Raw genomic sequence first — 23,206 nt, forward strand, 5'->3', positions numbered from 1 at the left:
TGCTACAGCTCCCTCTCTGCCCTGGATCAAGGAAGTTCAGCACAGGGATCTCAGGGCCAGAGGACGTGCTCCACTCCTGATTCTTCTTTCTTGATGTTAGTGAGATCCCCTTTCCACCTCCAGAGTGACTCATTTTAAGCCCAGCAAGATGGCAATACTGACCAACCCCCACGTTAGGGTTCCATACACCTTATTTTCATGGGCCCACCCCAACAAGGTGCCATGTACCTTATTTACATTCTCAGCAAACTATGCAATTTCCTTGGTGGACCACAGGCACCTCACATTTGCATAGTCGCATCCAGTCCTCTGGTGGGAGTCACAGAGACCACAGCTAGAAGACGTGCTTTAGGTAATTCACTACAGCACACGTTTCTGAAGGTATTTTTCATTCTATTTTTTTTTTTTTTTCCTTTGTTAGCAAGAAGCATGATACACTTTTCCCTTACTCATCTCTCCCTACCCAACAGTTCACAGGAGAAAACGCTTTCGCTGCTGTCTTGGCTCAGGTGTTTCTATGAAAACAGTCAACTCTGAAATTACTCCATTGAAGTCGAGTGGAGCCCTAATTATTTGACTTCACCTTCTGGCACTCCACACATCCAAGATGATGCCAAGCTTATCCGTACCTCAGGGCCTTTGCACTCGCTGTTCCTGCTGCATAGGACTCTCTTTCTGTGCATTTTTACCTAACACTCCTTCTGCTCTATTGCCATTTCAGTCTCTAGTGAACTGTTCCTTCAGAAATAAGGCTTTTCTGAAACATTGGATCTTAAATAGCACCCTCCACACATGTGTATGCCACACTGTAGCCCCACACCATCCAGTAGAACCTTCTGCAGTTGTGGAAATGTACTCTGCATTGCCCAGCACAGCCACCACTCACCACATGTGGCATCCGAGTACTTGCAGTGTGCCTACTTTTACTGCAGCACTTAATTTTTTATTTAAATTTCATTTGTATATAAATAGCCCTGTGTGTTCCTAGCTACAGTATTGTATAGTGAACCTTTAGTATATTAAGCTGTTTCATCTCCTTCGTAGCCCTTATCTCTAACTGTAATTAGCTTGTTTGTGTGTTTTCCTTTGGTTTATCATCTGTCTCTGTGGCAGAGTATCTTTTTTGATAACCACTAGATACCTAATAAGGAGCTCAAGTGGTACAGTGGTTATAAGTGCTCAGCTAGCTATAACAGAAAGGTCGGTGGTTGAAACCCATCACTTGCTTCTCATGAGAAAGACTTGGCAATTTGCTTCCATAAAGATAACAGCCTTGGAAACCCTGTGGGGGCAGTTCTACCCTGTCTTGTGTGACTGCTATAACTCAGTCAATGTGATGGCAGCAGGTTTGGTGTCTTGTTTTAAATACCCAGTGCATGATATACAGTTGATCCTCAACGAATTTTTATTAACTCAACTTCAAAATGAGTAAATGCCACTTAAGAGCTTTCTTCTGTTTTTAGACACCATTCTAAAAATCTTGGCTTCTGTTGATATTGTTATCTGCTAAGAAAACTAAAAATGTGAGTGTTGTTAGTTTTGTAACATAAAATGCCATCAAGTTGCCTGCTTGCATCATTGGTTCTGTGAGATTCACCTCAATATTTTGGATTCATCCTGAACGATTGTATCTCTTAGTGTTTGTCTTTCTGTGATGGTGAGACATATCTGGACTCTGCTTCTCCCAATTTCAGCACATTTGTACATTCAGCAAAGGAGAGTTCTGTTGTTCTATCCTACCCACCCACCATTTGTCTGTCAGTTTGTCTTTCTGGGTGGCTTGCGTGTTGCTGTGAGGCTGGAGGCTGTGCCACTGGGTCACCCATGGTGGGCAAGTTTCAGCAGAGTTTCCAGCCTAACACTCCAAAGAAGGAAGGGGGCTCTCCTTCTTTAAAATAGGCCACTGGAAACCTCATGAAGAGCTGTGAAACACGGATATAATGGACCGGGCAGTGTTTCGTTCCCTTGTCGGTAGGGTCGCTATGAGTCAGAGCTGACTCAATAGCACTTAACAACAATGACGTCCTACCTGTAGCTGAAGCCACTGGCTGAGTCTTGTGGAATATAGAAGCTCAAATTCAGATTCAAGATATTACTGCTTGTGGGCATAGGTGTGTAGGTTGAGCTGAAGTCACGTCTTTGGCTCTTTGGAGGACAGAAGGGCAGATGTTGGTTATTATGTGAAATTGCCCCAAATTGTTCCCTATCTTGAGCGGTGTTCTCATAGCAGCTCAAAAGCAGCATCAATGGATAAAAGTTCATAGTATGTAAGGCACTCTTTGCGTGCAGATGTTCAGAGGCTCTGTCTTTTTATTTAGGAGCTCTGGTAGCATAGTGCCTAAGGCACTTGACTGCTAACCAGAAGGCTGGCGGTTCAAACCCAGCAGCCACTCCTCAGAAGGAAGGTCGGGCACTCTACATCCATAGTGATATGGCCTCAGAAACCCAAAGAGGAGTCGCTATGAGTTGGGGCCGACTCGACAACACATAACAACAACAGCATCTTTTTATTTTTCCTGAATTAAGGCATCTCTGCCTATGAGAGCTTTGGTGGCGTAGTGGTTGAGGCATTTGACTGCTAACCAGCCACTCCTAGGAAGGAAGGTTGGGCAATCTGCTTCCGTAGTGATAATGCCTCAGAAACCCAAAGAGGGGTCGCTATGAGTTGGATAACACTTGACGGCAATGCATCTGTTTGTTTTTTTTGTTTTGTTTTGGCCTTATTTTATCTGTTCCAGCAATGAAAGTGTGTGTGTGTAAATTAAATTTGCTATTGAAGGAGTAAACTAATGATAAAAATATATATATATTTTTAAAACAATTCTTCCTCCTAAGCATACCTGCCTTCATTTTTATTTAAAAAAAAAAAGATCTTAATTGCTGTCAAGTCACTTCTGACTCTCACAAACCTGTATGTGTCAGGGCCAGACAGTGCTCCATCGTGTTTCCATGGCTGAATTCTAGGAAGAAGATCACCAGACCATTTTTTCTGAGATGCCTCTGGGTGGAGTCAAACCTTCAACCCTTCAGTCAGAAGTTAAACTTCTGTTCGAATGTGTACAAGTTACATATGGATCATGCATGTGCTATTCGGTGTGTTTTCACACTATTCTAAGTCGATAATGGATTTCTGACAATTGTTTTCCCTAATGGCTCTATTTTAACTTGTGGTGGCACACCCATTCATTCAACTGGACCCCTTCTATTAGACTTTGAGACGGATGCCATTGTTATTTTACGTATCTTCATATAGCCAACACAACTCATTTCACATAGGACCAGGAGTGGATCAAAAATGGACCCTTCATGGCTTTGTGGAGTTTTCCATGCTGATTTCCAAAAGAGTGGTCTCAGTTTATATCCCATCAGGTGTGTGTGTGAGGGGGCTGGGGAGTGACTTTCCTGATTAGTAACAAGAGTGTTTTTCTGTTTTCCTAATCTAGACCAGATTTGACAATGGTTGGTAGTAACAGTAGCATCGTTGCAGCAGCTGATATTCTAGAGATGTTTTTTGGGACTCATTATATTTAGCACTTTAGAAATATTATGGTTACAAAAGTAGACTCTGGAGGCTGACCTCATGAAACCAAATCTAGACTTCACTACTCACTAGCTGTGCAACCTGGAGCAAGTCACGTAACTTCTCTACACTTCGATCCCCTCCTCTGTCTGATGGTTCACATAGTGTGCACAGGGATCAAGTGAGTTAATACAGTTTAGAGCATGAGTAAGTGTCAGATCCTTCAAACCGGTTGGCCTTGAGTCAATTCCAAATCATGGTGACCCTATGTGTGTCAGAGTAGAGCTGTGATCCAAGGAGTTTCCAGTGACCCTTTAGACACTTGTTGCCTGGTTTTTCTTCTGGGAGGCATCTGGATGGACTCAAGCCTCCAACCTTGCGGTTAGCAGCCAAGCATGTTAACCATGGGCACCACCCAAGGACTCCAAGTGCTGGATTAACATGTTGGCCATTATGATTGTCAATCCTCACACCAACTCCTTTGAGAGTTGTATTAACACCATTGTATAGATGTGGGAACTAAGAAGTTGAGTGCCTTGCTCAAGGTCACATAGCTAGTAAGAAGCTGAGCTGTGATTACAACAGCAGAGACCCTTGCCTGACCACCATCCTCTACAACCTCCTATGCAGAGACCACCACCAAGGTCAAGGAGAGAGGTGTGAAATCAAGGCTGAACTGAGCACAAAGAATGAGAGCATGGGGCATAAGTCATTGCCAATGACTAAAATGCCATACGTCTTCGTTTCCCTGGCAAACGATAGGGCTGGTGATGAAGCCGTGTTCACTCTTGAGGTTTGAAGATGACTCCCTATGGAAGCACTGCATGGGCTTGTGTAAGCCCCCACTAAACTGTAAGCGCCTGGTGGGCAGGAGCCCCAGGTCTCATTGGCCCTCACCTCTGCTGAGTTCCTCAACTGCACTAGGCCCTCTATAAATATTCATTAATCTGAACTTCTAAACGTTACCATCAGCACTTGTGGTTATCTCTTAATGTACTCTGCTCCTAACAGCTTACTCAATTATTTTTATTAGCATAACATTCCTTTGAAGCATAACAACACTGTAGACACAGAAAACAATGTAAGCACATTTTCTCAGCTGTGCTGACTGTGAGCAATGGTTTTACATCTTTCTTTCTGGACTTCTTTTGCAGATTTGATGAATTAGTTGTAAATTTCCCCCAGAGGATCTAGCCTGAACTGACCTCAAACTCTCATTTGGGATGTTGTGCTTCTATTGCAGCCCCAGAGACTGGCCAATGAGACCTAAATTTGGACACCTGCTGATACAGCCCACTTTCTCCCTCAGATCCGATTTCCGTTTCCATAATGAAGTAATTCTGTCTTTCTCCCCCAATCTCTTTGCTCAAATAGCTATTTGTGGAGACGACTGACGTCACTGGCAGAACTCTTGAGGGGCCGGTGCCTCTGGAAATAATCGTGATTGATCAGAATGACAACAGGCCAATCTTCCGGGAAGGCCCCTACATCGGCCACGTCATGGAGGGCTCACCGACAGGTATGTTGAGTTGGCCTGTCATTAGCATAATGGCTTGCACAGTCTCAGGAGATTGTCTTCAGGAATCCTGGAAGACGGTTTTAATTGCTGTTTCAAACCGTGGCCCTATGTCAGTATTAACATAGTGTCTCCCTACATAGAAGGAAGAGCTGAAAAGCTGTAGTCCAGAGTATGACTGGGGTGCCATAACTTATACACATCTCTCCCATGGTCTTAGGGATGATGCTCCAACAACTACAGGCAGTAAAGCCTTTGGAGAGAATTGAGGACCTCACTACAAACCCTCTCTTGATTTCTTTGAATAATTGCTGTTTCAAAGAACCGTTTTGGTAAAATGGGTGGGATTTCTTTCTTTTCTCTTTCTGTAAAAGTTGTGTACAGAGAGACCTTTTGTCTTCAGCCAAAGGGCCAAAGGCAAGCCATTTTCTTTGTCTCTCTGGAAACCCACGTACCTGCTATTACGGAAGTCACCGGAGCTGACTGCAGCACTCCTAGCCTCTCCCCATGTCTGACCCTTCTATCCGGGAAGGTTTTAGAGTCTAGAGCTCTTTGCTGGCCTAGTACATACTAGTTAAAGCATGCCGTGGCCAGCAGCGAAACTCACTCCTGAGTGTAATGCTTGGAAAAATGAAGAACAGAATAGAAAAGTCCCTATTAGGCTGGACTTTGATTCTGAGCTTTAAAATGCATTTGAGGCAAATGGTGCAGTGTTAAGAGTCTTGCTGAAGCTGTGTCTGGATTATACCACAAATAAGAAAAGCAGTCATTGAGCAGGGCAGAGGGGACACAGAAGTCCAAGAACTGCTTTGCCTGGCTTTTTTTTTTTTTTTTAATTCTTTCCCTGGATTGATGGGATGCATCAATGACATATAGATACAGGAGGCTCTGGCAGCGTTGTCATGGTAACCTTCCCAGACTACCCAATGAATAATTGTATGCAAGGGACCAAAAGCCTCCCTTCAGCTTCAAAGAGCTGGGTCCCCAGGGGCAGGAGTGACTCTCCCTTCCTGGATTTGAATACCTCCTATAAAGTGAAGGGTGTCCTTGCTCTGGGTGGTGAAGGGTATTTGGGAACACTGCAGGAAGGGAGAGGTGGTAAGACACCTGGGGAGATGAAGAGAGGGCAGGGGGAGGTGGATCAGAGCACTTCACGGCGGACCTGCCAAGGGGTACCTCTCAGTTGGGTGCTTTTGATGGAAAGATGGCTTCAGGTGAGAAAAGCCCTGAACTTCAGGTTTGTTGTTGATGGAAACCTTCTTAAACAAGCTGATATGCAGAACAAGTGAGGAGAACCAGAGTCAAAGGCTATTAAAGTGGCTGCAGTTTGAGCAGAGCAGAAAGAGGATTCCCAGTTTCCATCTGTGGTAACCTGGCCCTGCGCGTGAGTGACTCAGATGCCGAATGTTCCGGAAAAGTGTTCTAAATGTAAATGACTGGCTGCACCAAGGGGACTGTGTGCGTGCGTGTCTTTGTATATTACACGTGTGTATGATTAGATGATCTCCGGTTTTCCTCCCACTGCACCCTTCGTGAAAGTTTGGGAAAGAATTTCCGATTTTATTGCTTTATATGAGTCGTATTTTTGAAGAAAATAGAATCCTTTATGCACGTTGGATTTCTTAAAGCACAAACTATTCGATGGGGCTGGCCGCACTTCCACAAGCACGTGAGCCATCGCTGACTTCTATTATGACTGATATTGTCCTTCAAAGATACATAAAGACTGGGGTGTCTGCATGGGGCAGCTTCTCCCCACTGAGCAGAATTTGTCCTGAATTGTTGTTTTCCTTTTAGCATGCCCTGGGTTTGACTGTAGAGCAGGAATTGAATTGGAGTAGGGCAAATTCAGGGTCAACAAGGTAGAGATTGTGTGAAAAACTGTGAGGGGAAAAATTGCTTAGATTGCTTAGTGACTTGTAAGAGAGCCACAGGTAGGATGGCCCTTGAGCATCCCTGACGATGGTAGGAGTCTGGGAAAGAGGGTGACATCCCCTGTTCCAGTGCCTCCCAAGACGTGAACGTTTACATGTTATGACAGTAAACTCTGAGTAATTGTGAAAACGGCCGTCACTCCCATTTCCTTCATGCACTTCTCACCTGCACCTCATGGATCCTGTGTGTCAAAAACATTGCACAGGATACATTCTGTGTGTTGGGGGTGGGGGACTGCCATGGCACGACTTCACAGACTTCCTCCAGTTCATGCAACAAATGGGGTATGGTCCCAAGGATTCAACCCGTGTTAATGTCTACCTTCCAATCATGGACTGGTTCAACTGGCCAGCCAACTCCATGGTGGATGGCAGCCATTGTACTCTAGAAGCATTTACTTGAGTGCTTACTTTGTGCTGAGTGCTTTCTGTACAGTAACTCAGTCCTCCAACTACCCACAGAGGTAGGTACCACTCCCCTCACCTACAGGTAAGAAACTGAACCTGATGTGGTTCAGGAACTTGCCCAGGGTCACACAGCTTGTCCAAGCCAGGCTCCATGCCTGTGGCTCTTCCCGTGTGCCTTGTTGGAGTGGCCACCTTACTGTGGTGGGACCACAGGAAAATCTGGCCAGTTGTTGCCAGTTTTGTCACAACTGCAAAATCTACCAAATCTTTGGTAGAACTCCGGCAGGCCCTGCACTTGGCATCCTTTTCAGAAGTCTTATCCAAGTACATAGTCAAATCTCCGTACCTGTTCCTGGGCTTGGTGTGCTATGAGAAAGTCAAGAGCCACCCAGCCCAAAGGGTGTCTTCTCCTCCCCCACATTCCGACTCTTGACTCTTGGTGGGCCAGTTGAGGGAAGTATTATATCTATGAAGGTTTACCAGATGAACCAATTGATAGCTCCTGCCAGAAAATGACCCTCTCTTCCAACCAAGTAGCCAAACTCTCTGAATTGTTGTCAATATAATGTGAGCAGTTTCTCAGTCTCTAAGGTTAAAAAGGGTCAACACTGGGGCCCTTGTCCTCAATCATCTCATTGTCTCTTGTACCCGCATGGCCAGTCCATCCTCACAGGCCTGCGGGCTTTGTAGTCACTTACACCCACGTTTGGCTGAATGGTCTGCTGCTCCCATCTTGAAATTGTTAACAGTGTTGTAACAGGGGCTCCACATTTCCATTTTCCACTGGGCCTGGCAAAGGATGTAGCTGGCCCTGTGTGTAACACATGGCTCAGAGCTGGGTTTGAGGGTCCACTTGGGGTAACAAGTGAAACCTCAGGCAACTTACAGAAGCTGCAGAGGTGTCAGTCACCTTGTCTTAAATGAAGGTGGGGATTTAATAATACCCATGTTAGAGAACGCTTGTGAGGACTCAACGGGACACAGTGCTTCTCTCAGTGTTTAGCACATGGTGTTTAATAAATGCTGCGTGTGGTTAATATAGTAGTTACTCTTATTATTCCGGCAGTGTCCTCTTTGGACAGGTAAGGCAAAGAGACATGCAGTCTATGTGAAGCAACATTCATCTCCCAACAGAGCAAACATCATTTTCCTGCTCAAGTGTACCTGAATGCCATCAGCCCCAATCCATCACACAGGAAGGTCACCCATATTTATCTGTGTGTGCAGACAGGAGACCATTGCCAGCTGCTCAGCACTAAACTCTAGGGTATTGTTTTGGGGACTCATAACTGGATGAAGGAAGATCAACAGAAAGAAATGGTCTTTGAACTTTGCAGATTATGGGCTGTCCCTTTTGTGGAGTCATAAGGCATTTGATTTATGTGACCCAAGCCCAGACTCTGGCTCCTCCATGGAGGCCAGCCAGGTATCTGAGTGACTTGGATGTTGTCTGGATCCCCAAGGCATGCCATGTCCTCATGAGGAAGGAATAGCAGGCTGGGACCTTTGGAGTTCCCACAGGGCACACATGCCAGGGGTCTAGAATTTCTCGCTGTCACTGATGCACTGGTGTTCTGTCACTGGTAGCCCTAGGGAGCTCTGGTGGCATAATGCCTAAGGCACTTGACTGCTAACCAGAAGGCTGGTGGTTCAAATCCACCAGATACTACTCAGAAGGAAGGTTGGGCAATCTACTTCCATAATGATAGCACCTCGGAAACTCAAGGAGGGGTCGCTATGAGTCAAATCCGACTCGCCAGCAGTCAGTGACTGAACTCTCTGGGCACCTTTGATAAGGCATAGCATGCAGGGCTTCCCATAGAAGCAGACCCTGAGATGAGGATCGAGAGCATGTGGTTGCTTTAGGAGGAGCAGAGACATGAGGTGAGGAGTGGGGAAATGGGAAAGGAAAGGGAAAGCAGCTAATAAGAGATACCATGTTAGACTAGCTACCAGAGTGGGCACCTGGAGCTTAAGCTCTTGGGGGAGCAGTGGAAAATGGCATACAATGCACACTTAGAGTTATCCCCGCCAAGGAACAAGGAGGCAGGGATACTGATACTTCTAGGCCCACCAAACATTGGTTAAGAGCTATTCCTTGGGGCTGGAGTTCCTGGGCACATTCAGCCAGCTGTGCATATGGGCAGCCTTCCAACAGGATTTAGGTGCTGACTGCTGGATTGCTTTCGGTTATGCTCTTGCTCCTTGCTTTCGGTCACTCTGAATATGCATTTGATGCTGTTTCTCATCTGAGGAGTTGTTTGTCTTGACTAAGGTCCTGAATGAGGGCACAACAGCAGTGTTGTTTTTCATACGTGAACACACTTACGGGTATTCTTCGTTCTTGGTTTTTGTGGATTATGGTCAACATCTCCAAGTTTCCCTGGTCATTTTCACTAACCGTTTTTGCTGGATGTGGACTGCCTTGCTCTAGCATTCTCTCTGGACTTCGTGGTCAGAGAAGTAGATGGAGGTGGTTGATGCTGAAGCCTCTCCCTCTCAGTGGCTGAGTCATCATTGGAGTCCTGGCTGCAGGGAGCAGAGTCACTAACATGCCACTGTGGTCTTTAGTTGGATCCAGCAGCACTTGGACTATGGTGCAGATTATTCCAGTGCACTTGGCCATAAAACAGATTTTATGAAAGAGTTGCAGGATCCAGTCAGACGTGATTCACTATAGGGGAAACTCCAGAAGTGAATTGAAAGTGTGGAATAACTTGAACTTTGGTAGCTATTGACTGTACCTCATCATTCAATAAACTGACTCTCTGCCCAAATGCACTGTCTGCCCTAAATGTGTCTGAGGATCCCCAAGTAAGGTCTCATACAAGTGTAATATTAAGCCAATCAGTCTTCTTATAATAGCCACCGGGTTTGCCCTCATTCCTATCTCAGCTTCTCTCTGATGAGCACCATCTGTTAGGACCCATTGCTGCTGGTTCATTGAAGACTTCAAGATATCGAAGAGTCTGGTAAGATGGGGAAGAATACCTGGGCCCTTCAATTAGAAGGGCACCTAACTGTGTGTCTCCAAGTTTAATGCGGGTAAACTTTGAAAGCAGCTCTTTTCGTTTTGGTTCATAACCCTCTTTCCCTGCCCCAAAACATGGCATTGGAGACCAATTCAAGAGACAGACAGCATATTGTTTCCTAAGTCACTCTTCTCTCTCACCCCGAAGTCTTTGTTATTGGGCCCATCTCATCTGCCTGTCCCTCCCTTCCAGTCCTCCATTCTAACACCCAATCACGTTAGACCTTCTTATTCTAGGCTCTGAAGACAGACAGTATGGTGAACTGGGTAGACATAGCTCGCGTCCTCATGGAGATGAGCTTCTTCTAAAATCAACTCTTGGCAACCCTGCCCCATGAATTATTCCCAGTCTACATTTTAGACTCACACTAGGAACCATATCCCCCATCATTCTAGATTTTGGGAGGGAAGAACTTGGGCATCAAAAATGAACATTTGTAAGGGGAAGAAGGATGAAGCAGATGGATCTTGGGTACCACTGATGGGTAAGTGCCTGACTGCTAACCAAAAGATCAGTGATCTCAGCCCACCCAGCCAGCAGCTGCACAGGAGAAAGACCTGGAAGTCTGCTTTCCATAAACATCACAGACTTAAAAAACCTATGGAACAGCTCTACTCTATCACACAGGTTTGCTGTGCATCTAATACAACTTGACAGCACCTAACAACAACAGCACAGGGTGAGGTGGCATTGGGAGTGACGGAAAATAAGTGATCACTCTACCGTCTCCAACAAGCATTTCTAACCAAAGTGGAAACAGTTAAGCAGCTACAGTGTAGAAGTGGAAAAGACCTTGGGTTTGAACAGCAGAGTATGGATGCCAGTGCCATTGGAGCTCATCTCAGTCTGAGACTGGAGGTCTCAGTGGCCTGAGAATGGACGCTGCAGAAGCCAGGAAGTTTCGGGGCTGCAGCTGAAGAAAACAAAATGGCAGCTCCACCGTGGTGGCAGTGGATATACTGAGCAGTTAAAATGGCCAGGAAATGCTTATTGTAAATCAATTTAATAACAATTTCATTCAGCAAATTTGTTCAACAGATAAGTATTGGGCAGCTTCTGTGAGCCGATAATATTCTAGAGGCTGGGATACAGCCATGACAGAGACAATTTAGGTCTCCACTCTGACGATATTTGTGTCTTACTGGGGGAGAAAGGAAATTAACAATGAATGAATATGTAAGTTAGTGAGAGTCTTTTTAATAATGTAGAATGAGGAAATGTGAAAAATGACAGTACAGTCAAGAATGGCCTCTCTAGGGAGGTGACTTCTTAGCTGAAACCAGAGTGACAGAAGGAACCCACCCTGTAGAGGCCTAGAGCAAGAACGTTCCATGCACAGGGACCAGGAAATACAAAGGTCTCGGGCTGCAATGAGCAGAATGGAGGAACAGAGGAGAGGCCAGTGCGGTAGGAGAATATTAGCAGGAATAAGAGTTGTGCCACGCAAGTTCAAGGTCATAGGCAAGGGCAAGAATGTCCCCAGCTATGGCCCACAGGCCACATCTGGCCCGTCACCTGATTTTGTGTTTTCCTTTATTTAATAAAATTGTATTGGGACTCAGCCATGCCTGTTTGTGGATGCATTGATCATGGCCACTTTTGTGCTCTACTGGCAGAAATGGGTAGGTGGACAGAGACCAAATGTCTCTCAAAGCCAAAAATATGTGCTTCCTAGCCCTCTACAGAAAAAGTTTACAGACCCTCGGTTCAGAGCTCTGTAAGTTTTTATCACCTTTGAAATTTAATAGCAAGCCTTGGATGGTTTGAAGCAGGAGAGGGTAAGATCTGGTTTTACAGTTAAATAAATGATTTGGGCTACTCAGTGGAGAATGGAAGGAAGAGTGACCAGGGGTATTTCATGTTCCAGGCATGAGAGGCTGATGGCCTGGCCCAGGGTGGTCACAGTCAGTGGGCATGAGGATAAGGGGGTCACATAAGATTTTTGGGGTGAGCTCATAAGGAATAGGGTAGCAATAAACATTGACTCCTTCTGAACCCATCAGGGTACTGTAACTGACGCCATCAGCATGGAATTACTGGAATGTTGTAAACCGTAAAAGGTTTATAAATTTCCCCAAGTACAAAGTGGAATTTGCCAGTATTTTCCTTTTTTACCCTTAAGCTTGTGGCTGGGGGTAGACTGTCTTCTCTGTATTGCTCAGTGGCCAGCATTTAGCTGAGTTTCAGGCACACTGTAACACTCAGTAAACTCCATTCAGTGAACAAATGCCCTGAGTGGCAGAAAGTCTGAATCACTATAAACTTCCCTTTTGATCCAAAAGAAGTATTTTTTTTTTCTTTATTGGCAATGTATTCCTTCAACAAATATATCGGGAATACCTGCTATTACCCAGTGAGGACTGGGGAGAAGGTTACGGAGGCCAGGCCTGGACCCTGACTTCCTGGGGCTTGCAGACTGAGAGGAAGCCAATTAGAATTCTGTCAGGGACTCTGTTACCACAGTTGCTCAGGAGGAAGGTGGGGCTCCCAGGAGCCTCTCTCAGGGACAAAGGGGGGAGATGATCCTGTTCACAGGGCAGTGGGGCAGTGCCAACCACCAGTATGACTTCTCTAGCACTGGTGTGTACTTAAGGAGCCCTGCGGGTACAATGTGTAAGCACTCGGCCGCCAAGTAGGAAGTGGTTCAAACTGTCCAGTGGATCCACAGAAGAAAAGACCTGGCAATCTGTTCTCATAAAGATTATAGCCTAGAAAGCCCTATGGGATAGTTCTACGTCATCCTATAGGTTGCTGTGAGTTAGAATTAGCTTGATGGCACCCAACAACAATTGTGTATTTGGTTGGTACTGGTTTACAATGTCCTTTGCAGTTTTGCCCATGCTAAGATTAACGCAAAGCTGCCACCCAAATCTGGATAGCATTTGTATGTGTGCACGTGCACGTGCACACACACGGGGAGGGTGAGATGAAGAACATGAGGCCAACCCTCCTGAGGCGTCCTCACTGCTGTTGAGTTTGATCCAACTCATAGCGACCCCTCCTTGGGTTGCAAAAGCAGTATCACTGTGAAAGTAGATCACTCAACCTTCCTTCTGAGGAGTGGTCGATGGGTTTGAACCACTAGCCTTCTGGTTAGCAGTCAAATGCCTTAGGTACTACGCCATCAGAGCTCCTGTTTTGGCTTGCCTGGGAACCACCCGCAGCCAGTGGTGTTCTCAAATACAGCCCGATTCTCCCCCTAGTGGTAGGTTGGGAGTCGCTCAAGGAGAATGCTTCTGGAAGATTCATAAGGCATGCTAGGACATCAATCAAGACAGTCTACAAATGTCAGTTAGAGAAGATTTATAATCAGCAGAGAGTTGATAAACCAGCTTTTACTGCAGCCCTGGTGTTACAAGATTCTCATCCCTCCTGAGGACAGAGTCTGAGGCTAGCTGCTTCCATCTCTCTCTGCAAATCCCTTTGAAATGCTTCCATTCCACTCTAGTACATACACTGTATGTAAGGAAAAAACAACTCTGAATAATTTATGTGTAAAACCACCTTCCTCTTAAGTAGGTAGAAGAGATTCAATATGCTAAATTCAATAGAAGGAAGGCCTATAAAATCCCTTTCAAGTATGTTTTATAAAATATAGGTCATGAATTGAATTTCCCAGTATCAAAGAGAAAATTTTACTAGAACTGCAGCTTTCTTGCTTTAATTATGACTGCATTTTTCTTTAAAACCAAGCATAATATTCAAGAGGGAGCTGGTGGCACAGTGGCTAAAGTGCTTGGCGGCCAACCACAAGGTTGGTAGTTCAAACCCAGCAGCTGCTCCATGGGAGAAAGATGAGTAAGTCTGCTTCCATAATGATTTACAGCCTTGGAACACTGTGGGTGTTTCTACTCTGCCCTGTAGGGACGCTGTGCGTGGGAAGTGACTGAGCGGCAGTGGGTTTGGTTTATAGCACCCAAAGCTATTTTCTTATTCAGAAGACTGGGTCTTTTCAAAGATTTCTCAGTAGTTGGTTTTGGGAATTCTCATTGTCTGCATTCCTGGACTAGTTTTCTGTGTTCTTTGGTGCAGAGTTGTTTAATTCTGTGTTCTTTTGTGCTCATGGTCCTGGTGTACAATGGGCTGTTAACAGGTCCACTTTCTCCTTGGTGCAGACAGAAGAGCTCGTGTTTGGGGGGGTTGGATTCTGGGTTCTGAGGGAAGTCTGTTTCCAGAGAGATGGACTGCCTCACTGGCCTGTCTCCTTGGCTGTCAGCTCCATCTGCAGCTTTGCGGTGCAGTCCTCTGCTTCTCTTCTCATTTGGCAGCTTCACCCTGTCATGGTCGGGAGGGTCTGTGTTCTTTGGTCCACACTGAACTCCTATCCCAGGGCTGCAGGTGATGACTGGATTAGTAGAAAGGGAGGAGTAGCATGCTTAAAAAACAGCACAGGGGAGGGGTGCATTTTTGGCCAAAAAAAAAAAAAAGCACTTGGCATTTGCATAAGAATACAATGATCTATGTCTGTATCAACATCTATATCTATATAGTTTTAACTATCTTTATACATAATTACATTAGTCAAGGTCAGTCTCTGTATGAAACAGCATTTAAAAATGACAGGCTGGGGAATAAAATGCACCCCCAGGGGTTGGCTCTCAGCCCAACAGTTAACAAGATGTACACGCAGACCACTCAACCCAGGATGATGCACCCACATCGTCTATGGTAATACATCCCTTAGAGTAGTGGACTACAGGGCACCAGAGGACCAACGTTCAGGTTGAGGAAATGCAGGACAAACAGGGGTGTATAAACATGAAGGGCACAGGGGAAGGGTGACAGGGTACAGAGGGGAGGAGACTGGGTTAGGGTGGACCTGGTAAATGGGGAGTGAAACTAAATGGACACGTATCGTTGAATGTAAAACAAGCTCTTAACATTAAAAAAGGGGGAGAAAAATGACAGGCTGGATTTTGACTAGTTTTGGAATGTGTGTTTGGTTTAACTTAAATCATTGAGTGTCTGACATGCACACCTAAAACTAATGCACGACCAGAGAGCCATGTTCCCAGTGCTGGAGAGAGACATGTCATATGAACCCAGACACCACAGCCCCGTGGTTCCGACGGGGTATGATTTTACCTGCAGGAGGTGTTACTGATTCTCAAGTCTGGCGGGGGAGCAGTGCTAGAATCGAGTGGTAGAGGCAGGAGTGTTGCTCAGTAAGCGAAAAAGCCCGGGACATCCCCAAGCAGAGGCGCGCTGGAGGTGAGAGACCGTGCTGTGGAGGCGTAAAGCCAAGCGTTCCAGGGAGCTCTTTGTCCTCGTCCTCCTCACCGCTGGGTCCTGTTTGTGCCTGGAATGGGAGCATGATGGCTGAAACTCAAGCAGCCACCTTCCTATCTGAGGTTAGCCCAAGGACAGAAGCCATGTGCTAAGAAAGTGATGCAAAATATACAAAGAGATGGAACTCTGCTGCCTAGATCCTGGCTTTTGTTGCCACTCAGCCAGCTCTGGACCCCTTTTATCCAGAATTACTGGAAATAAGATAAAAATTAATTTCTGAATGACTCTGAATTGTTTAACTCTGTGATAGTGGCCTTCCTGTGTTTCCAGCCAAATATGCAGTGCCTCTCAACTAGTGGGCATGTTTTAGCCAGACAATCAGACTCTGAGCCCTGCTTTCTGATGGCTGTGCTTTGCTGCCTGAGGCGTTCAAACCCGCTTATTCCTCTGTTTGTCTTTGGTGCCACCAGTTTAGTATGCTAATCAGAAAATTGAGTCTTTATTGGAACACAAATGACATTTGACTCCTCCATTATCTTAGAGTTGCTTCATGAATGCATTCCGAGGTCTCTTTGTCATTAGCTATTTTTTATTAGATTAAAAACATACTCATTGCCTTATGATGGGCTCGTTCGTAGCATAGCTGCCTTGGTTCCTTGCCATTACTGTAATTTCAGATCACAGGCCAGCGCTGATGACCTGACCATGCCCCAGTGATGCACGTCACCATGTGGCCATCAATTGCATCCATGCACTGGCCTCATGTCCACGTCCCCGCAGCCGGACAGGGAGGGAAAGGGCACGAAGTGTGTTTCGTATTGAATTGTGTGCCCCCAAAGTGTGTGTTGTCAAGCCTAACCCCTAGATCTATGGTTAAGAAGCCCTGGTGGTACAGCAGCTAAAGCTTACAGCTGCTTAACCAAAAGGTTGATAGTTGGAGCCTAGGAACAGCACCATGGGAGAAAAGACCTAGTAGTCTGCTGGCATAAAGGCTGAGGCTGAGAAAACCCTGTGGGACAGTTGCCTCTGGTCTGCAAGCTTGCTGTGAGTTGGATTCGGCTGAATGGGGCTGAATGGCGCATGGCAGCAGCAGAGCTATTGTTAGAATCCCACTGGGAACAGGTTTTCTCTGTTGTGTTAATGAGGCAGGGTTAGTGTAAGGTGTGTCTTAAATCAGTCTCTTAAATATCAAAGCAGAGTAGGCAAGCAAGCAAGAAAAAGCGGAAGGGACAATGGTAAGCCCTGTGTTCGCCAAGGAACCTAGGAAGAGAAGCTGAAAAGAGACAAGGACCTTCCATGAGGGCTGATGGAGAGAGAGCACTTTCCTTCCCCAAACCTGGCGCCCTGAGTTCAGATTCCTAGACTCCTGAACAGTGAGAAAATAAATTTCTCTTAGTACAGCCACCCACTTGTGGTACTTCTGCTGCAGCGACACTGATGAACTAAGATGGGGTTCAGAGGGCTCAGTGAGGTTTCCTTTTTTTTTTTTTCCTTGCCTGGAAATCCAGAGTCAGGATGTACCTGTCAGTTGATGAGAGTGATCAATATAGAGGCAATCCCTGGGTTAGAAACGTACAACTTAGGCTTGCCCTTGCAGGTCATGCAAATCTGTCCTCACTTTGAGCCAGTCCCTATAACACCTTCTTCATTGCCATCACCTTCACTTTTGCACGTGTAGCTTTTGAATCACTGAAAATCTCAGAGCGCTTTGCTGCACTACAGTCAGGGTAAGTAAGAGCCTACCGCATGTGTTCCAACTTCCTTTCAAATTCAACTTAAAGGCACAGTTGAGAACCATCTCCTTCCTACCTCAGGAACTGTCAGTATTCTGACAAGAGCTCAAAGGAGGAGACCTCGAAAGACCTGTTTTTGGGTTTGTGAGACCTAGGGCATGTCATCTTACCTCTCTGAGCTTGGATGAACTCTCTGCAAAGCGAGGATGATGGTAACACCCGTACAGTGGTTTTGAGCGTGAGATGAGATAGTCTGCCTTAACGTCTGACTGACAAAGACTACCTGCGCCATAGTGGTTGGTACCTACTGGCCGCCTGTTTTTGATGGCAGTGGATTCAGGGGACAGGAGTCTTAGTTCTGGTGCCATAACTGCTAGTAAATTATAGCAAGAGTTTTGGAGTCCTGACAGGACTGAGTTCAAATTCTACTTCCAACTCTTATCAGTTGTGCTAATTTGAGTTCATTTCCTCATGGGTAAATTGACAATAATCTCTTGTAACGTTTCATGTGAGTTTGAATTAGGTAAATTTGGAGTGGTGTGATGTAGAAATATACCCATTCCTCACTCATTGACTGTCTCCTTATCCAACACGCCACATTTACAGCACTAATACAGAAGCTACCACCTGACTATTTCACACATTAACGATGTCTGTCTGGCAGTAATGAATGCCAAGATGCCAGGCAAGAGTAATGCTGGCTGTGATGGTCGTGAGTCAGCTTGGGTAGGACATGATTCTCAGTCATTTGGCAACTATGTAATGATCTAATTTGGCAGTTACATAATGATGTAATTTGACATTTATATAAAGATGTACTCATCCTCCCTTTTGTCCTTTTTTGCATAGTGCTGATAGTCTTTGGAAACTAACCATATCGATAATCAAGGAATGGGTGCATTAATAGATTTCATTAGTGCATAAATTTAGAAACAATGGGATCTGAATTTTGAACATTTGTCAAGGTTTGCATAATTTCAAAGCTGAGTAATACTGTGTGGATATGTGTATGTGTATATGTACATGTATGTATGTATATATCAGGTGTATTGCAATATAATTCATATGCCATGCAGTTCAGCCTCTGAAAGTATGTATAGTTCAAGGGTTCTTAGGATGATCATAGAATTGTGCAACCATCACCACATTCAGTGTGAACACCTGTGCATCACCCCAGAAGAAACCCCATAATCCGTCAGCAGTCACTTCCCATTCTCTCTGCCTCCCAGCCCCTGGCAACTGCTAAGCAACTTTCTGACTCTGTAGATTTCCTTACCCTGGATACTGCAAGTAAATGGAGTCACAGGACGGGGTCTTCTGTGTGCATTTGTTTCATTTAGCATGACGCTTTCAGGGTTCATCCATGTTGTAGCATGGGTCAGCATTCCATTGTCTGTTTTTAATCGCCAAAGGCAGGCTCATTTTTTTAATGGACCTGCTTGTACCACAATGAGATGACGCTTTAGCTTATAAAGATAAATACCCCGTCTTAGGCTAAGTTTTTTAGAGAAACAAAACCAGTGAAGCTTAGACAGATAGGGAAATTTATCTCAGGAAAAATGGCTCACACAGTTGTAGAGGCTGGCAAGTCCCAAGTTCCTGGATCAAACCTCAACCTGGAGGCTTTTCCCAACTCACGCAGCTGCAGGGACTGATGAATCCAAGATCGGCAGGCAGCACGAGAGGATCCGAATCCAAAAGAAAGTTCCCGGATTTTCCCAGGATATCTGTATACACACATATATACATACATAGACATATACACTACGTACATATATATACACATACGTACATATATGTACACATACGTACATGTATGTACACATACATATATATATGTATATATCAGAAGGAAGGTTGAGTTGGGTAATCTACTTCCGTAGTGATACTGCCTTGGAGACCCAAGGAGGGGTTGCTATGTGTCGGATCCGACTCGGTGGCACTGAGTGTGTGTGCGTGTGTCTGTTTCTGTCTGTGTCTGTGTGTGTGTATGAAGCAGGCTACTCCCTAAGGAAACTCCCTTTCAGTTGATTGGCTGCTCAAGGCAGATACATCAGATCTCATCATGGGAACGACCATTCCACAGCTACTTAAGCCCCTCAGAGGCATGTGTCCAGACCCACAACCTTAACTACCACACCCACCATTCTTTGTCAGTGTTAATGTTGGATTATGTAAATTCTGAATCATTGGAGGTATTCAAGAACCTGTCACTTACAGAAAAATACATCAATGCTCTGCTTACCCTGCAGTTTTATTCAGAGAATTAAATGAGATGATATGTGAGTTCTTGTCCAGGGCCCAACATATGGCAGTCCCTCAAGAAATGCTGCCTTCCCTACTTTTCATTTGTATGTTTGTTGTATAGCATATATATTCATCATCTGCGGAAATTCCAATTGATTAAAAGAAGGAATTGTTCCTAAATATCATCTGATGGGCTTCGTCACCAAATGTCTCTAAAATGCTCTTTATAAAATCCAGTTACCACTGATGTTGTAAGTTTTTGGAAGTCCGCCAATAGTGCCAAGTTAGGTACCTCTGCATAAACTTCCACCCACATATTCATAAAGTAATCTGAGATCTTTACTTTTGGCAACCTGAGTACATTTCTGTTACAGCAGTGTCAAAGCTGGATGTATTACTGCTCAAAGAGCTTTTGTAAACAACCATTCTATGGCTCTTACCTGACCTACTTCACAAGATGTGCAAGCCATAGTCACCCATTACCCTCTGCTCTTCACCATCTCCCTTTGCCCAGGTAATTAGGTACCATGTCAAACAGATACCATTCACTGAACAAGTTTTCAGAGCTTGCCTCATAGGTAAGAGACACTGGAGTTGATACTCTTGAATTTGTCTTCTCCTTTCACCTCCCAGTGACACTGGGTGTTATTGTCTCCATACGTCCAGTTAGGAAATGCAAGCTCAGAGAGGTTAACACAGATAATCCAAGGAGGAGCTATACGAGTCCAGGTGTGTGTGACCTCGAGTGTCATCTTCCTTCCCGCAGACTGCGTTTCCCGTCTGGTGTGTGTTGATGACTTCTTAGTATGCCTGTTTGTCCCCCACAATAAGACTTACTTGTCCTTATTCAGCGGCCTCCAATGCAAGCGTTCAGAGCTATTTCCCTGCCAAGGCTATGGATCTAAATTGGAAATGTTTATTTTATTGCTCATGGAAGATGCAACAGGCAAGACGCACAAACTGCACTGTGGTTTTGGCTGAGAGTTTGCAGGCTACCAAGCTGCTCCAGTCCCCACCTGTCCATGGGGACTCTTTTCTTGTAGCATCAGACAGTTCAGATATGCTTAGTCCTAAGGATAAGGTCAAGCTCTATGAAAAAAATGGCAACCACCACCAGAAGGAAGTTTTCCAGAGTTAGAAAAACTGTAACCAGTGATCTAGCGATAAAATATATCTGTTAAAGCATTAATCAGGAATGCTTTCTACTGCAGGTAATAAAATACCAATTAGTGTGGCTTTAACAGTGTGAGTTTTGTTTTGCAAAAGCTTGTGTTATCAGGGGAAACATCTCAGGGGGCAGGAGTGCATGGAGAGATGGACACAGGGAAGAGGTAACTATTGGGAGGAAGTGGGAGGGGAGATGTTGCATTGGGCTAAATTGTGGTCAGTGTCATGAGACAAAGTGTATGTGAAGTGCTGTATGGAAAGAGTATTTGTGCTGTAAATTCTCACCCAAATCACAATTGAAAAAAAAAAAAACTTATCAGAATCTTGGTGTGGATGGCTGCCTGTGCGCCAGTGATCTGACAGTGTTAGGTTCAGCATCTCAGTGACTCTCTGGTCTTCCCTTGTGGCTGCAAGATCTGTCACAGTATTAGACGTCACATCTTTGTCTGTTCAAGGAATGAGCAAGGGGAGAATGAAGCATTGTCTCTGCTTTCCATCAGGAATGCAAAATTTTTGCCACAAGCTCTCCATTAATGACCCTTGAGTAGAACAGTGTCAGATGGTGAGACAGTTCCCCCCATCAACAAGAGAAATCAAGGAATCTACTGTGTGTGTGTGTGTGAGAGAGAGAGAGAGAGAGAGAGAGAGAAAGAGAGAGAGCACGCAAGAAGAAAAGAAAGTGGTTAGGAATTGATCTGCACCAGTGACTGGTCCCCACCCAGTACCCAAAGACTGAGAGACCTTTAAGGGAGAAAAGAGAATTTACCAAGATTTCATTGTGAACTTGAAGACTAGTTGGCAAGGGGGTGCCAGCTGAAAGGGTTCCTTGGTGAAATGAATGGAGAAAACAGAGTCAAACTGGTTTGTTGATGGCTAAACTCCTTGGAAACTTCAAGATGCTGAGTCATGTCAATGTCCAAGACAATATACCATACCCTTAACTCTTCTGACCAGACCCTGTATATGCAGGATACTCCATGACCTCATGAACTGAAGACAGCAGATTCTTTGGGAAAGGCAGCTGGGAGGTCCTGAACTGTGGTATCAGACCAAGATGACTGGAAGTCATGCTCCTCCTTCACAGAGGAAGGACTAGAGCCATTGATTGAGTGTAAGCTGGCCTAAGGGAAGAGCTTACACACCTGAGAGGTAGCAGAGCCTCCATAGAGTCTAGACCTTGGGAATGTGAGGACCTGCAATGGAAGGACGAGAGCCTGTGAGCAACTTGGGGATAGGGACCACGGCGTCAAGAGTTCTTGACTCTCCCTCCCTCCACCCAATGCCTCAGGATCTAGCTAGTTTCTGTCACAAAACTAATATGAAAAAGAAAAACAAGAAAGAAAAAGAAATGAATGAATTAAAATGTTATATAAATATCCATCAAAGCTTCCAATTAGAAGGTTATTTACTTCTTCTCGTAACATAGAAAATTTATCATCGAGCATCCCGCAAATGGGTATAAATTAGTTGAAATGCAAAGAACAAGTAAGTTTTCTATCTGAGTAACCAGAACAGTTGGCATCTGTTCTGTGGGTCTCCGAGTAGCCTCTGCCTCCCTCTCCTATTTCTCTTTACTAGTGAGCACCTGGTGTTGTGGCAGCTATCCTATGAAATATATGAGGCTAATGTTTTCATATGTACCACTTGATTTCAGCCTCACAACACCCCCAAGAAACAGGTGAAGTAAAATTAAATAAAAAACCAAACCCACTGCCATCAAAGGAGCTCTGGTAGCATAGTGCCTAAGGTATTTGACTGCTAACCAGAAGCCTGGTGGTTCAAACCCACCAGCAACTCCTTGGAAGGAAGGTTGGGCAATCTACTTCCACAGTGACACTGCCTCAGAAACGCAAGGAGGGGTTGCTATGAGTCAGGTCTGACTCCGATGGCACGTAACAATAAAAACAACAACTGCCATCAAGTTTATTCCGACTCACAGTGACCCCCATTGGGTTCCCAAGGCTGTAAATCTTTATGGAAGTAGATTGCCTCATCTTCCTCCCACAGAGCAGCTGGTGGTTCTGAACTGCTGACCTTCTGGGTAGCAGCCAAATGTCTTATCCCCTACACCACCAGAGCTCCCTACGAAATAGGTAGATGAATTCTCATTTATAGACAAGGGGAGGCAGCTTCCTTGGGATATCACAAGTTTTCTCCATACCTTGGCTTACATCAGGTGAACATGCCTGTATAAAATAGGACATCAAAGCAAAGACGTGACTAAAGATGAAAGAGGTGATTTTAAACTTGTGGTAGCTTTTACCATTGGTCCATAGGAAAAATGGAGCCAAGATGGAAGGGACAAAGGGCTTTGTGACTGAAGTCACTAAGGGAGGTTAGACTAAGGGCCAATTCAAGTAAGATCATAGCTGTGGACTATCTTTTATTGATAAGGTAGGCATTTTGGCTCTTGTGATGTC

The 23,206-nt window shown here is 45.0% G+C and overlaps 1 protein-coding gene across 1 annotated transcript in view; it reads left to right on the plus strand.

Moving 5' to 3' along the window:
• Positions 1-23,206, plus strand: part of CDH13 (cadherin 13) — a 1,199,128-nt gene that overhangs the window by 801,022 nt on the left and 374,900 nt on the right. The window contains exon 7 of the mRNA XM_042780725.1: positions 4,895-5,039. Within this exon, the coding sequence (XP_042636659.1) occupies positions 4,895-5,039 (145 nt within the window). The remainder of the gene's footprint in view (positions 1-4,894; positions 5,040-23,206) is intronic.

This window comes from Orycteropus afer, unplaced genomic scaffold (genome assembly GCF_000298275.1).
Source record: "Orycteropus afer afer isolate SDZICR_OR568_19922 unplaced genomic scaffold, OryAfe1.0 scaffold00057, whole genome shotgun sequence".
NCBI lineage: Eukaryota > Metazoa > Chordata > Mammalia > Tubulidentata > Orycteropodidae > Orycteropus > Orycteropus afer.